Source organism: Triticum dicoccoides, chromosome 5A, assembly GCF_002162155.2.
Source record: "Triticum dicoccoides isolate Atlit2015 ecotype Zavitan chromosome 5A, WEW_v2.0, whole genome shotgun sequence".
NCBI lineage: Eukaryota > Viridiplantae > Streptophyta > Magnoliopsida > Poales > Poaceae > Triticum > Triticum dicoccoides.
The window spans coordinates 602,387,819-602,404,210 of record NC_041388.1 but is presented as its reverse complement, the minus strand read 5'-3'; the positions used below and the strand labels follow the sequence as shown (position 1 = coordinate 602,404,210).

General features: G+C 45.3%; 2 protein-coding genes across 2 annotated transcripts; one reads left to right on the top strand and one right to left on the bottom strand.

Annotated features, from left to right (window-relative positions):
• Window positions 1-5,352: 5,352 nt before the first annotated feature.
• On the top strand, window positions 5,353-10,835 carry LOC119303271 (transmembrane protein 147-like). Its single transcript, XM_037580381.1, has 7 exons — window positions 5,353-5,532; window positions 7,842-7,911; window positions 8,471-8,533; window positions 8,621-8,735; window positions 9,247-9,362; window positions 9,454-9,578; window positions 10,368-10,835. Exons 1-7 carry the CDS (start codon window positions 5,456-5,458, stop codon window positions 10,486-10,488), a joined length of 687 nt encoding a protein of 228 aa, XP_037436278.1. The 5' UTR covers window positions 5,353-5,455; the 3' UTR covers window positions 10,489-10,835.
• A 340-nt stretch (window positions 10,836-11,175) lies between these two features.
• On the bottom strand, window positions 11,176-12,005 carry LOC119303272. The gene is made up of 2 exons (XM_037580382.1): window positions 11,851-12,005; window positions 11,176-11,750 (listed from the first exon to the last, which is right to left on the bottom strand). The coding sequence occupies exon 2, from the start codon at window positions 11,729-11,731 to the stop codon at window positions 11,372-11,374; it is 360 nt and encodes a 119-aa protein (XP_037436279.1). The 5' UTR covers window positions 11,732-11,750; window positions 11,851-12,005; the 3' UTR covers window positions 11,176-11,371.
• Between the last annotated feature and the right edge of the window lie 4,387 nt (window positions 12,006-16,392).

The window sequence follows — 16,392 nt, the reverse complement described above, 5'->3', positions numbered from 1 at the left end:
CCGTGCATGTGCAACACGCAGCGGCGGCATCGGCGAGGTCACCAGCGCGCCATGATTGAGCCGGCCAGCCCCGGCGCGCGGCCTAGGCGGAGGGCACCTAGCCCACCGGTCTCCCTCCGGGCTCCGGCGATGGCCCAACCCGGCTGGCCGTACACCGGGCGGCGGAAGCGTCCAAAGGCGACGCGGCCACCTTTCGGGTGGGCGCCGGTGCCTTTTCCGCGCGATTATTGCCCGGTTTCCCTACCTTTTGCCGGCTCCCCGTCCGGCTTGCGGTTGCGGTGGGGCGATCGATCGACCTGACCCCGACTGACGGTGACGGGGGCGGTGCATGCATGGGCGACACGGATATCCAAGCGGATCTCGTCGCTGCCAGCTCCGTTAGCGTCCGACTATCTGTACGTGTCAGCTCGTCGATCAAATTGAAGGCGGAAGCAGCTGGTGTGACGAGGCCACGGAGGAGCCTCGTCGCGTCCACCCGCAAAAAAAAAAAAAAAAGGAGCCTCGTCGCGTCTTCTTCAAACACGCGGGGTGTAGATGCGGTGTTTACGCGAGAACGCGGTCGCGTCCAAGGAGTAGCAGCCATGCCACCTGCGTGACAGTGGCGCGGCTCGCCAGGTGTTCAAAAACGAGTCATTTGGCGGTCCGCGCTTCGGTTAAGTGCATGAGTGCATCCAGGTGTAGGCCACTGGGCACTGGGCACTGGCCACGTTGTGCAGCTAAGCATCGATTGAACTCATGAACTGAGCACCCGCAAAAAAAAGAGAAGAACTCATGAACTGAGGATACACCAACCAGCGTAACTGTACAAGTGTCCACATTTCCCCAGGAATGGCAGATGCTCTGCTTTTCTCGTTAGAAAAGAAAAGAGTTACAGGCCACACGATCCGTCATTGTTAATTAACACTAAGCTGCTCTTCTTGGTGTTTAGGCTTTAGGGACATATCGAATCTTCGCTTCCCTCTAGTTTTCCGACACCGGGGCGACGGGGAGATGATTTTCATCTCTCTTTGGGAGCAAAGAAAGTCTTTGGTTAGGTTTCCGTATCATGGTTGACATTGTTATCTTGCACAAAAGTCCTCTGGCTCTGATTCCATCTCGACAACACTTGGTATGGCAGTGTTGCTGAGGAGCTTGATATTTTTTGTCCTGTCGATCTTCATGGATTGATTCTTTGATGCTCGTCGGGATGACTCTATCGCCATCATCAACAACATCGTCTTCCTCAACAATCTCCCCTTTCAAGCATTTTTTAGCAATATCATCGAATTGGCCTCGCGATACTGGTGCAGTTGTCTGTCTAGATTAGTGTGGTGCCCTCGCTAACATGCTTCGTGTGATTGCCAATCTTCTGTTGGGGAACGTTGCAGAAAACAAAAAATTTCCTACGGTTTCACCAAGATCCATCTATGAGTTCATCTAGCAACGAGTGATCGGATTGCATCTACATACCTTTGTAGATCACGCGCAGAAGCGTACAAAGAACGGGGATGAGGAAGTCGTACTCGACGTGATCCAAATCACCGGAGATCCTAGCGCCGAACGGACGGCACCTCCATATTCAACACACGTACGGTCAGCGTGACGTCTCCTCCTTCTTGATCTAGCAAGGGGGGGGGAGAGGTTGATGAAGATCCAGCAGCACGACGGCGTGGTGGTGGATGCAGGGGTCACCGCAGCAGGGTTTCGCCGTTCTACTGCGAGAGGGAGAGGTGTAGCAGAGGAGAGGGAGGCGCCAAGACTCAAGGGTGCGGCTGCCCCCCCCCTTATATAGGCCCCCTAGGGGATGCGCCGGCCCTAGGAGATGGGATCTCCTAGGGGGGGGGGGGGGCGGCCAAGGGGTGGAGTGCCCCCCAAGCCAGGTGGGGCGCCCCCCCACCCTAGGGTTCCCAACCCTAGGCGCATGGGGTGGGCCAATGGGGGCGCACCAGCCCACTATGGGCTGGTTCCCCTCCCCATTTAGCCCATGGGGCCCTCCGGGATGGGTGGCCCCACCCGATGGACCCCCGGGACCCTTTCGGTGGTCCCGGTACAATACCGGTGACCCCCGAAACTCTCCCGATGGCCGAAACTGCACTTCCTATATATAATTCTTCACCTCCGGACCATTCCGGAACTCCTCGTGACGTCCGGGATCTCATCCGGGACTCCGAACAACTTTTGGGTTACTGCATATTCATATCTCTACAACCCTAGCGTCACCGAACCTTAAGTGTGTAGACCCTACGGGTTCGGGAGACATGTAGACATGACCGAGATGACTCTCCGGTCAATAACCAACAGCGGGATCTGGATACCCATGTTGGCTCCCACATGCTCCTCGATGATCTCATCGGATGAACCACGATGTCGAGGATTCAAGCAACCCCGTATACAATTCCCTTTGTCAATCGGTACGTTACTTGCCCGAGATTCGATCGTCGGTATCCCAATACCTCGTTCAATCTCGTTACCGGCAAGTCACTTTACTCGTACCGTAATGCATGATCCCGTGACCAGACACTTGGTCACTTTGAGCTCATTATGATGATGCATTACCGAGTGGGCCCAGAGATAGCTCTCCGTCATACGGAGTGACAAATCCCAGTCTTGATCCGTGTCAACCCAACAGACACTTTCGGAGATACCAGTAGTATACCTTTATAGTCACCCAGTTACGTTGTGATGTTTGGTACACCCAAAGCACTCCTACGGTATGCGGGAGTTACACGATCTCATGGTCTAAGGAAAAGATACTTGACATTGGAAAAACTCTAGCAAACGAACTATACGATCTTGTGCTATGTTTAGGATTGGGTCTTGTCCATCACATCATTATCCTAATGATGTGATCTCGTTATCAATGACATCCAATGTCCATAGTCAGGAAACCATGACTATCTGTTGATCAACGAGCTAGTCAACTAGAGGCTTACTAGGGACATGTTGGTGTCTATGTATTCACACATGTATTACGATTTCCGGATAACATAATTATAGCATGAATAAAAGACAATTATCATGAACAAGGAAATATAATAACAATCCTTTTATTATTGCCTCTAGGGCATATTTCCAACATCTTCATCATACACAATGATCTTCTATTGTGGCGAATCAACAAGATTTGGTCCTCTACATGTCGTTTTGCAAGTGCTTCCTAGTTGAATTTCTTTATGTTGCCCATCATTGACGAGAGTTATGGTGGCGCAACCACAACGAGTACAATTGTGGCTTTGGCGAGAATTGTAAAGCTTAAGAATCTTAGTTGTTTTCCCTCTTTCTTTAGGCTTTTTTGTATATTTGTGGATTCAAACTACCCCTTATCTGCTTGTACTCGATGTTCATTTTATCTAAATAAGCAGGATTAATAGAAACCAATTACATGCTAGACTGGGTAACAATCGAAACAAAAACGGAAGGGCAAAAACGAAATAGGAATCCGATGTTGCAGTATGCAACTCGGCCGTCGCCTCGTCCAATAGGCATAGATATTTGCCGATGATGCTTTGTCTGACTATATATAGTCGGTCACGTTGACAAGCTTTATGTGCATTGCAGCATGCAATGTAAAGGTCCATATAATTAAGATGAGGCCTTCTGTGGCTCTCTCATGGCAGATGAACTAACCATTATGACCATGCTAGGATGGTAATAGAGTCATAAGACTTCATCTGTACGACATCACGGCGAGATTATCGCCAATAATATGTTAATATGACATAAAAGGGACTAAAACTATCCCCCAATGTTAATACCTATAATTTCCTTGCTTCTTGGTGTTTGAGAGACCTCCGAAGACGAGGGAAACCATCAGAAACATACGATAATGGAGCTCCCCTTCTGTGGCGGCTAGGGACTATGGCTTGGCTGATTCTCATAGCCAATTTGGTCCTAACTAGCTTGTTTCTTCGTATGAAGACAAGTCACTTCTATCGATATGATTTGTGAAACAAGAGGACACTGTCACACATATAGTTCTATTTTCTTCGGAGTAGGGTGGGGGTTCTATTGGCGGAGCGCCCGTCGGATGCCTCACCACTCGCCATGTGTAGACAACAGATGCTATCTTGTGTGTCCAATGTTTTTTAAACTCTTTCCACCCTACTACAAAAACTATTACTTTTACCTTCATCTTTTATTTTTCTATCGGTAGGTGATCTTTCTATCGATTTTTCTCTCCGATGGTAGTAGTTTGTCAAATACGACATGCTTCACAACTCCTATACTGACTTATGTCAAGTCAAAACATCTTTGGCATTTAATTTTTCATATAGACAGTAAAGAGAACCCCAAATGAGGGTTCTCCTGTCAAAGGTGACACATGTTATATGTGCATTGCAGTTTCACCGAGGGTTCAAGTCACCGTGTCCTCAACCTAGAAAATAGACCATGAAAAAGTGACTTGAAAACACCATAAAGATCAGCAAAAGTAAAGCTGCGTCTTTAACATCTCGCCATGAGAAGTACAATACTAAGAACGAATCAAGACTTGGGATGCTCGGTCGAAAGTCATTGTATTTTATGTAACCGTCTCTTAAAGAAGCAAAACAAGACAACATCAAGATGCCCATTGTGGCATTGTGGAGGAAGTATCACATGGAAACCACTCACTCAGTGGAAACATGGAAACTCATATGTGGTCGTTGGATATGAAAATCTAGGGGCGCTTCACCCACAAACACATTCCGCATATTTCACAAAAGCTTAGATCCTTTGTGCAAAATAATAACTAGCATTGTGGGTGCTTGTATGCAAAAACACAAGATTCAATAAGCTACCCACGTTTTAGATCTGATGGCTCATGTTTGGGTTTCGATGTTTCCACCGAGTTATTGGTTTCCACGGGATAGTTTCTTGTCCATTGTGTTTCTTCTACATCTCTCTCCTAGCATATGCGAGTGAGCAACACGCAAGTTTTCTGTACTTTGGAGAGTGTGTTGTCTCTTTAATATGTCTTCAGTTATTTTAGAACATTAGCATTTTCTTAGGGTAGTTGCCATTTCTTTGTTTTAGCATAACATTTAGCATTTACCATAAACAAAGAACATTTAGTAATTACTAGTACTCCCTTCATGTCAAAATGTAAGACTTTTTTGGTTTTGTATAGGGCATAAAAAACGTCTTAGATTTTGTTGCGGAGGGAGTTATTTTTATGTTTTTTTAGCATTTCTCGATTGACTCTCTCTTAAGGAATTTCTAACATTTTTTTAGGGGTATAGGATTTTTTTGTGGGGAAGGGCAGTAGGATATTGTTTTTTTCTAACACAAGGTGGGTAGCACTTCATTTAGGCCCATCTGCCTGCCGACTAGAGCGAAGCCCACGAACCAATCCACGTGCGCCGAGCGTGTTTGTTACTTAGAGCTCGACCGGATCCATCTCGAGCCCATTACCCAGCTGCATCTCGAAATCGTCGCGCAGCATCAGGCGATTCGACCTCGCCGTTGCTCAGGCGCCGGAGACGACGACGCCGACGAGATGACGGTGTTCCACTTCCTCAACTGCGCGGTCCTCACCTTCGGCCCCCACGTCGTCTACTACTCCGCCACCCCCCTGTAAGCTAACTTCCTCTCTCCCCCTCCTCCCCTCTCTATCCACGAGATCCGTATCCCAAACGTGTTAGATCTGTGTCCGTCAAGCTGTCTGGTCCTTGCTTGGTTGCGTGATCCGGGCACGGCGGAGTAGGAGTGCCGGACACTGTTGGTTCCGCGTGCGATTTTGGCTCGTCGGATGGGGTTTTGATCAGTGCGGTTTCAGTGAATTTTGCTCAGTTGAGGCAGGGTTAGGAAGGTATTGGTTTAATGCGTGGTGTAGACGAGTTTCTACTGAAATGTTCGCTTGGATTCGAGCTTTGTCGGCTGAATTGTGCTGTTCGAATTGAATCTGATTGGTTTAGTCATAATTAGTGTGGTTTATGTCTCCTCTACTGTCAAGTAAGTTCAGAGCATTGTAGCTCATTTTGTAAGTTGGATGGGAAGATGATACAGTAGAAGACTTGCCTGTGTGAGTTGCACGCTAACAATATGAAGTGCTCTGAGTAATGAACTCGAACCTCGTCAAGAACTTCATGTTAGTTAAACAAGAGAATACATGGTAATTCTATCCATGTGCTGAGTAAAGAGTTACTATGCGATTGTCTGATAGTGATATGAAGCTGTAACACATTCTAGCTGCGGTGAAGACATTTGAAGTATTGATAATAATTCTAGGAAGGTAGTAACTGTATTTAAGTAGACACCGTTATTTGTAATTGGTGTAACGCCCAACCAATACTAAGCTAATCAGATTTGATTTGAAACAAAAAAATGATTGTTTCCTTTATTTTTTCATTTTTACTTTGTAAGACAGAGGCACTAATTCCACACAAGGAGCAACCAAGGGTTACAAAGAGTGTGGAAGAAGACTTTGCTTTTATTTTTGGGCTAGGTCTAGAAGGCACTTTCTCCTTTCAATTTGTATTCTTTTCCTTTATGGAAATGTTGTTTAGTTGCGTCAATCATAGACAAGGCATACGCCCGGATAATTTTTACTCTTAGGTTTGTTTCTTGTTAGCAATACTCCAAATGTATACGACTACACAGTGGCGGTGCTAGTCCTTGTTTGTGATGTCAAGTGACAACATAAAATTTGGGTTAGCTGCACTAATAGGCTTGTGATTGACTATAGCTGATCCACATATTGCATAAGTATATAGCGTTGACATCACTGGGTCTGACTCCTAGCGCCGCCGCTGTGACTACAGTAAGTATGCGTTCTATTAAAGCACCTTCACAGAATTTCAAAGTTTGCATTATACTAAAGCACAGTTACAAAGCTCCAAAGCTGCCTACTCGATTAGTCATGCATGACAATTAGCCTGTCCCTGGAATGTTACAAGTGTGAGTTGTGAGTTATGTAAGACATGCTACAAGTCCTGGGCAAATTCAGTTCAACAAAGTTTCTGATCACGACCAATCAGAGCACTACAAAAAATAAACAGCAAACCATTGTGGTATGACCTTCATATGTGAACAACATCCTTCGGCACACATAGAAAAAGCATCAGCAGAAACAACCTTTGAAAAATATCTACTACACATCTTGCCACCTCCCCATCATCCAAGAATCACTTAGCAAATTTGTAAATAAATCTTACACTATATGATCTCTAACTTATCTGGACTCCAGCAGGTAGTTTTTTAAACGGCAAGACCTAGCTTGGCCTGCACAAATGCTAGTCCACATATTTTTTATTATAGGTCCATGATCAATCATCAGCCCATCACACGCACCCATATTATCTACACCATCTTGCAATTTTGTTAAGCATCTGAAGTATCATCAATGGTAGCATACACCATCAACATCTTTCCCTTTTGCGCACATTGCTCTTTTTGCCCGTGCTTCTATGGCAACTACCAATCTACAGTACTTCCCACCAATTATGACAGTGGGTGCCATGGATCTGTATAGGCAGTGGCATTCAGCACAGGTGGAAACCCATGTCTTTCCTGTGGAAGCAGTGTTGTGTGCAGCTCCAGGGCATGGTGTCAGCTGCCAGATGTTGCTGAACATGCATCAGGTTCTTTATGCATACTATGATGGCGATGAGGCTGCTGTATATGGGAAGCACGCTGCCAACCTACTTCCATATGTCCCTTCTGGTGGTTGATGAGCGGGTTATATACTCCAGTAATAAGAGTTGCACACTAGTGTGTGATTGTTAAAAGATAAGTACCAATGGTTAAGGGGTGTAGTCCAGTAATAACTTTCACATACTATCGTGTGTGACTCATCGAAATAAGAACCATAAATGAGGTATTGATCTGCTGCATTAAACACTGGTGTAAAAGCAGTAATAAGTTTCCCATACTACCTTTTGCAGGTCAGAGTATGACACGATTGGCACTAGTGTAAAAGCAGCTGTTGTTTATCTGGGAGCAGCACTTGTAAAGGTGAGTAACTAGTTGTGGATTTTTAGTACCATGATTGACATGCCCAAACAATCCACCATTCATTAATCTGTCATTGCTTGAGAAACTTTTTAGTTGTTTGATCAATGTGCCCTTGCCAACTACTTGACTTCTACAATTAATATGTTCTTTGGAATGACCACTCAACTAGTCTTTTTCTTTATCTAACATTCATGTACCAGTTTTGACAGCAAACTGATCGTTCGAGGGTTGTATGCCACTCAGCAGGCTGATTTTTTTTCTTTGAAATTCCATTAGTTATTAAAAGGTTGTAAATGGCATCTCAATTTTCATGGTTTGTACTGGTTATCTTCCCTGCTATGCAGTCCTGTTTGTCCAAAAATCACAGTACAAGTTGAAGCTTGTCATCCTGATATTGTCAGCTTAGCCTGTTTGTTATTCTTGGTTCTTTTTATTACCACATGATGTTTTACATTGCCTAGTTTATGTTTTAGTTTTGGCATATAGTTTTCTATGCTTATCACCAGTTGCATGGAAGAGATTTGTGGGATTGCTAACCATTGCTATTTTATAATGGCAGCTTGTTTGCTTAGCAACATTCCTCAAAGTGCCTGATGCGAATGATAGCTTTGATCCCTACCAGGTATATTTTACGCACTTTGACAAAACATGCCTGGATTTACCCTGTTTGCCAGTGCATCTAATCTTCCGATTATTTTCAACCCTGCAGGAATTAATGAAAATTCTAATTGGGTTTATAGATGTTGCTGGCCTTTATTTTGCTTTGACACAGTTGACCCACAGAAACATCTCCCAGAACCATAAGTTCCAGGCTGTTGGTCTTGGTGAGTTCGTAGTTGTGCTTGTTCACTTTCTGATTTGATTTAGCTGAAGTGTGTCTTGTCAAATTATAACATTTCATCGATAGTCACATATGTTTGTTTTAATCTTATTTCCCATCTCCATTCTGTATGTTCACCTTCCTCACTACACCTTTAAATTCCAACTTTTCCTTCTATACTGTGCTGGTCAACCTTTTTATAAACAGATGCATTTCTGATGTTGATGTTTGTAATTGCTGCTTGCCTTTTAGCTGTACTGAAATTTGTTTTCGTGCTCATGCTTTTGTCATTCACACAATTGAAAGAATAGAGGCATGCTTATTTTGGCTACTGATAGCGTTTCTCAGGAAATTGAATGCTCTTACTTCACTTTATTATTTAAATTGAATTGGGCCTCCTTAAGTTTGTTACTCCAGATAAATTGGGAAGTGATACAATACTTCGACTTATTTCCAGCTGCAATTTAACCTTATCTTGACTACCATTGATCTATTGGACTTTTTTGGGGTTTCAGGCTGGGCTTTTGCTGATTCAGTTCTGCACCGGCTGGCACCTCTCTGGATTGGGGCACGAGGGCTTGAATTTACTTGGGAGTACATATTCCAAGGGCTCGAAGCAAATGCCAATCTTGTAATGCTACTATATAGTGTGAAAAATATAATGTCAGCTTCCTTTTTTTGATTATCCTAATTTCAGAAGACTTACTTTTGTACTTCTGCAGGTGATGACCCTCTCCCTTGCCGCATTAGGATCCTTGATGTGGCTGAGGAAGAACAAACCTAGGACTTTAATTCCAATAATTTATGCATGTGCTCTGCTTCTGGCAACAATGCCATCTATCACCAGGTAATCCCGTTTCTATCTGCAGTAATCCTCAAAAAGAATAATTATCATGCTTCAACATATGTTGATGTTCTTATTTCCTTTTTTTTTGAGAAACTGTTCTTGGTTATGAAGTACTAGCAAGTAGATGTTGGTAAATCTTGCAGGATTTGTGTCAATCTATGTATATTGGCTTAATACCTACCTCCTACACGTGGTCAATACGGATCTGAGAAAAATATATCCATCCACAAACATTTCTGCTGTATTCCATATAACTTTTGACCTACTGCCATTCTTGTCCAAAATTTCATTACAGTCCTATCATGCTAACTCTAAAGTCGGTGCATCTCTCCTATCCATGGAATATCCTTAGTTACAAGTCAGTAATGATTGTCTTAGAACTTTATCTCTCCTTGTGGACCACTGAAATTTTAGGACACACAGAGAGTTCAGTTAATGGTATCCGAAGTAAAGCCCTATCGTGTGCTGCACAATAGCATGTGTATGAAACATCACAAGCCATTGCAACTTGAGTAAATATTATCTTGGAAGTAATATCACTTGTTTGCCAAGTTTACTAGGGCAGTTTCTTTCAAATCAGGCATGCTCATGTTGACATTTTTAGTGGATACGTACTAAAATATTTAGAATGATCAAATTATTTTCTACCTGTTTTCAGTTGAAACATCGTTCTGTATTCATCACCATTTGGTCCATTTGTTTATGTGCTGCACTTTCACGGCCATGTTATTCAATTATTTTTTGTTCATTCTTGTTCACGCTGCTAAACATGCTGAAACGATGCTGCAGTTACTTACGGAGATCATTGGAGTGGCAGACTCCCAAGGTGGTCGGCTTCGAGCTCTTCTCCTCGCTGGTTATGGCTTTCATCAGCTGGCAGCTGTTCTCGGCTTGCCAGAGGCCAATGTAATCAACAGAACAAAGCACTGCTAGCTTTACCGGAGATCGGGCGCTCCCGAGATGTCTCTTGTTGTACTTGGGCAAAATTAGAATGCTGCTTAGAGCCTTGCCACTACCATAACTATTTTTTGAGGGTTCTTTAGCAGAACGTTTTACTTATTTGTCTGCTATAGTGCAGAAACACATGATCTAATGAGCGCCACTGTAACAGGTGCTCTTGTAGGAATCGAGCTAAAACGTAGCACCTTTATTCCCTGTTCTGTGTATTGCATATTCTGCTCAATAGCATTGCATCTTCTAGTCTGAAGCCAGGACATTCACAGATTTACGAGAAAATACACCGTCGTTTCAGGAAGATGTCAGACAATGTTGCATTATGACTTCTGAATGTTGTGCTATCAGTTTTGCAGAACATTTTCCCTTTCGAAGTGTATTCCTCCTAGGAATTCTAAGAAACTAAGGTCAACATGGGCATATTCTTGTGAATCGAATGCCCCGCGGGTGAAAATCTTGTAGTTATTCTCCAAGCCTGAAGAGAGTACACTGTTGTTTCAGATTTCTCACCTTACTACCAAGTATGTATGACTTTGGGTCTGAAAGTTGTTAGACAATGGTGCACTATGACCTATGAACATTTTCCCTTTCGAAGTGTACTCTTTCTAGAGAAGAATCATACAAGCGGCGGACAATCGAGACAAATTTGCAGGGCTGAGCCTCCAAAAATGTGTTTCCGGGGTATTCATCAATCAATTGTCATTGATACAAAACCAAATGTAAAATAGCATACATCACGTTTTATATATCACGGCTTACGCGCCAGCCAAACAGCAGCAGCCTGAACCGAACTGAAACGGCTGGTCAGGGCAGGCACACGGCGGTGGGTTGGGTTTCACTCACTCCTCCGACTCCTCGTAGGCCGCCTCGGCCCGGAGCAGCACGAAGCCGACGGCGACGCCGACGAGCGTGAGCGCGTTCATGACGACGGCGATCTGGAAGATCTCGCCGGCGGCGTTGCACTGCGCGCCGAACGAGCCCCCGCGCCTCTTGCCCGCGGGGCTGAGCGACGCCACGATCCTGGCGAACTTGTAGTCGGCGCTCTTGCGCACGCCCAGCATGGTCACCTTGTTGAGCCCCTTGAGGCCGCTGTAGGCGTTCATGCCCTCCACGTACGTCACGCCGGACCTCTTCTTCGCCGCCGCCGCCGCCGGCGCGCCGGCCAGCTGCGGGAGCGTGGCCACGGAGAGCGACGCCATTGATCGAGCTCGGCTGAACCTGCACGCGAACCCACGGAAACAAAGCAAGGACTGAGTAATCCGCAGCTGATTGGTGGCGAGCTGCGATCTGGTACGGGAATGCGGCTTGGATCGCTTACCTTTTGGAGTTCTTGGAGCTGGAGGAGGAGGAGGAGGAGGGAGTGTGGCCGGCTGCGGTGCTTGGGGTTGGGTGGGTCACATGGAGGGAAAGGAAGGAGTGGTTTTGTACGGGGGATCAGGGGAGGATAAGGTGCGGGAGGCAACGGGCGGTGGCCGGAGGGCAGTTTATCCTTGCTCCTCCAAAGGAGAAGGTCCAATTGGTGGCTAGATGGATCCCCATTGGCCGGACCTGGTCCACATGTGCATGCTTCCCCCTTTGTTGTTTCGCGAGAGTCGTTCGTGGAATCCACACGCTGGCCTAGGAGTAGTACAGTTTACTTCTTTTTTAGGATCCCATACTTTATTAGTAATTTGGAACAATATTCAAAGGGATACAAAGAGGGTCATGAGAGGAAATAAGCGAAAATTTTACAAAATTGCGAGCCTCATCATTTGAAGCACGACCTTCGAACATAAAATCAAAACAAGTAAAATGTGCTCTTCTATTATCTATCTCCTTGACGACTGTGATATGAGGGCCTCCTACCCCTTTTATGATGTCATCCACAATCGGTTTGTAGACACTAGCAATTATCAAGTGATCCAAAGATAGATCATCCGCAAGTGCTAAAGCCTCACGACAAGCAATGGTCTCTAAAACTGTAAGGTTTCCCTGCAAAAAAAAAACTGTAGGGTTAATAACACCAGGTGGAACAATTGATGAGGACCCAAGGTAGTGACCGTGTTCATCCCTGTATACTGCCGCCGCAGCTCCAACACGCCCATCATTGGACAAAACCCCATCTACATAGATTTTAACGTGTCCATTCGGAGGGGGTTTCCAACAGCTTCTCATTGGTATTACAAGTGCACGTCCTGCCGAAGTGGAAGTCCTGGCAATGTTGAGGCCATCCAACTCGGGGATGAAGCTCTCAGACAAAACGGTGGGTAGACATTGGTCTTTGGAAGATAGACTCATGTATTGCTTTTCGACGAGCGGTCCATAGTGCCCAAAGAGTGACGACCATCTTCACAAACTCCGCATGTGATAATGAATCCATCATGTTAAAAAGCCAGTTTTTCGCATTGGGTTCATGAGACTCAACAATTTGATCAGTTAATTTCTCATCACCTAAGGCACAAACACACCTCGAAGTTGTGCAATCAATCAACGAGTGCCTCCAGGAATCGGCAGCTCCACAAAGTTGGCAAAAATCCGCGTTGCACATATTTTTGTGGTGGCGCATGTCCTCCGATAGCGAATAATGTTTTGCCAGCCTCCAAAGGAAAGTTATAATTTTCCCAGGGACTTTGGTGTTCCAAAGAGATGACCAGCTCTTCTCCTATGCCTCGTGATTGAACGTAGCTCCTCTCTGATCAAGCAAGTTATCCCGGGTGTTTCTCAAGTTCACTGATGTCTACTACGCAACCTTCTTCTTGTAGACTCGTGTTGGGACCCCAAGCGCAAAGTTTTGTAGGACAGTAGCAAATTTTCCTCAAGTGGATGACCTAAGGTTTATCAATCCATGGGAGGCGTAGGATGAAGATGGTCTCTCTCAAACAACCCTGCAACCAAATAACAAAGAGTCTCTTGTGTCCCCAACACACCCAATACAATGGTAAATTGTATAGGTGCACTAGTTGCGAAGAGATGGTGATACAAGTGTAATATGGATGGTAGATATAGGTTCTTGTAATCTGAAAATATAAAAACAGCAAGGTAGCAAGTAACAAAAGTGAGCAAAAACGGTATTAAAATGCTTGGAAACAAGGCTAGGGTTCATACTTTCACCAGTACAAGTTCTCTCAACAATGATAACATAATTAAATCATATGGCAATCCCTCAACGTGCAACAAAAGTCACTCCAAAGTTCCTATCGCGGAGAACATAAGATGAAATTGCTTGTAGGGTACAAAACCACCTCAAAGTTATTCTTTCCGATAAATCCATTGAGCTATTCATATAAGTGTCGCAAATAGCCCTAGAGTTCGTAGTAAAATAACATCATATGATACACATCAATCGACCCTAATGTCACCTAGATACTCCAATGTCACCACAAGTATCCGTGGGTCAATTATACGATATGCATCAAACAACTTCAGATTCATAATATTTAATCCAACACAAAGAACCTCAAAGAGTGCCCCAAGATTCCTACCGGAGAAACAAGGACGAAAACGTGCATCAACCCCTATGCATAGATTACCCCAATGTCACCTCGGGAATCCGCGAGTTGAATGCCAAAACATACATCAAGTGAATCAATAGAACACCCCATTGCCACCACGGGTATCCCACGCAAGACATACATCAAGTGTTTTCAAATCCATAATAGTGAAACCTCAAAGGTAAAACTCAATTCATCACAAGAAGGTAGAGGGGGAGAAACACCATATGATCCAACTATAGTAACAAAGCTCGCGGTACATCAAGTGAAGGAAATATGCCCTAGAGGCAATAATAAAGTTATTATTTATATTTCCTTATATCATGATAAATGTTTATTATTCATGCTAGAATTGTATTAACTGGAAACTTAGTACATGTGTGAATACATAGACTAACAGAGTGTCCCTAGTATGCCTCTAGTTGACTAGCTCGTTAATCAAAGATGGTTAAGTTTCCTAGCCATAGACTGTTGGGGAACGTAGCAATTTCAAAAATTTCCCTACGCACACGCAAGATCATGGTGATGCATAGCAACGAGATGGGAGAGTGTTGTCCACGTACCCTCGTAGACCGAAAGCGGAAGCATTAGCACAACACGGTTGATGTAGTCGTACGTCTTCACGATCCGACCGATCAAGTACCGAACGCACGACACCTCCGAGTTCTGCACACGTTCAACTTGATGATGTCCCTCGAACTCCGATCCAGCCGAGTGCCGAGGGAGAGTTTCGTCAGCATGACGGCGTGGTGACGATGATGATGTTCTACCGACGCAGGGCTTCGCCTAAGCACTGCTACAATATGATCGAGGTGGATTATGGTGGAGGGTGTTGGAAATATGCCCTAGAGGCAATAATAAATTAGTTATTATTATTATTATATTTCATTGTTCATGATAATCGTTTATTATCCATGCTAGAATTGTATTGATAGGAAACTCAGATACATGTGTGGATACATAGACAACACCATGTCCCTAGTAAGCCTCTAGTTGACTAGCTCGTTGATCAATAGATGGTTACAGTTTCCTGACCATGGACATTGGATGTCGTTGATAACGGGATCACATCATTAGGAGAATGATGTGATGGACAAGACCCAATCCTAAGCCTAGAACATAGATCATGTAGTTCGTATGCTAAAGCTTTTCTAATGTCAAGTATCATTTCCTTAGACCATGAGATTGTGCAACTCTCGGATATCGTAGGAATGCTTTGGGTGTACCAAACGTCACAACGTAACTGGGTGGCTATAAAGGTTCACTACAGGTATCTCCGAAAGTGTCTGTTGGGTTGGCACGAATCGAGACTGGTATTTGTCACTCCGTGTAAACGGAGAGGTATCTCTGGGCCCACTCGGTAGGGCATCATCATAATGTGCACAATGTGACCAAGGAGTTGATCACGGGATGATGTGTTACAAAACGAGTAAAGAGACTTGTCGGTAACGAGATTGAACAAGGTATCGGATACCGATGATCGAATCTCGGGCAAGTACAATACCGCTGGACAAAGGGAATTGTATACGGGATTGATTGAATCCTCGACATCGTGGTTCATCCGATGAGATCATCGTGGAACATGTGGGAGCCAACATGGGTATCCAGATCCCGCTGTTGGTTATTGGTCGGAGAGTTGTCTCGGTCATGTCTGCATGGTTCCCGAACCCGTAGGGTCTACACACTTAAGGTTCGGTGACGCTAGAGTTGTTATGGGAAATAGTATGTGGTTAGCGAAGGTTGTTCGGAGTCCTGGATGAGATCCCGAACATGACGAGGAGCTCCGGAATGGTCCGAAGGTAAAGATCGGTATATTGGACATAGGGTATTGGAGTCCGGAATTGTTCCGGGGGTACCAGGTGATGACCAGCGTGTCCGAAAGGGGTTTCGGAGGCCCCGGCAAGCGTTGGGGGGCCTTATGGGCCAAGGGGAGAGGGAACATCAGCCCACTAAGGGGATGAGCGCCCCTCCCACCCCATCTCACGTAACCAGGAGAGGTGGGGGCGCCACCCCTAGGGCAGCCGCCCCTCCCGGCTTGGGGGGCAAGTTTCCTAAGGGGTGGGGGCGCCCAAACCCATCTAGGGTTTCCCTTGTGGCCGCCGCCCCTCCCCTAGGGAACCCTAGGGCGCCTCCCCCTCCTCCCTTCCCCCTATATATAGTGAGGGAGATAGAGGGCAGCCGCACCCTTCCCCTGGCGCAGCCCTCTTCCTCCTCCAACACCTCATCCTCCTCCGTAGTGCTTGGTGAAGCCCTGCCAGAGAACCACGAGCTCCATCACCACCACGCCGTCGTGCTGTCGGAGTTTTCCCTCAACTTCTCCTATCACCTTGCTGGATCAAGAAGGAGGAGACGTCTCCCAACCGTACGTGTGTTGAACGTGGAGGTGCCGT

Coding starts and splice junctions, on each gene's coding strand:
- LOC119303271 (XM_037580381.1), top strand. CDS start 5,456: ATGACGGTGTTCCACTTCCTCAACTGCGCGGTCCTCACCTTCGGCCCC. Junction 7,912..8,470: donor TGGGAGCAGCACTTGTAAAG/GTGAGTAACTAG, acceptor TTATAATGGCAG/CTTGTTTGCTTAGCAACATT. Junction 8,534..8,620: donor ATAGCTTTGATCCCTACCAG/GTATATTTTACG, acceptor TCAACCCTGCAG/GAATTAATGAAAATTCTAAT.
- LOC119303272 (XM_037580382.1), bottom strand. CDS start 11,731: ATGGCGTCGCTCTCCGTGGCCACGCTCCCGCAGCTGGCCGGCGCGCCG.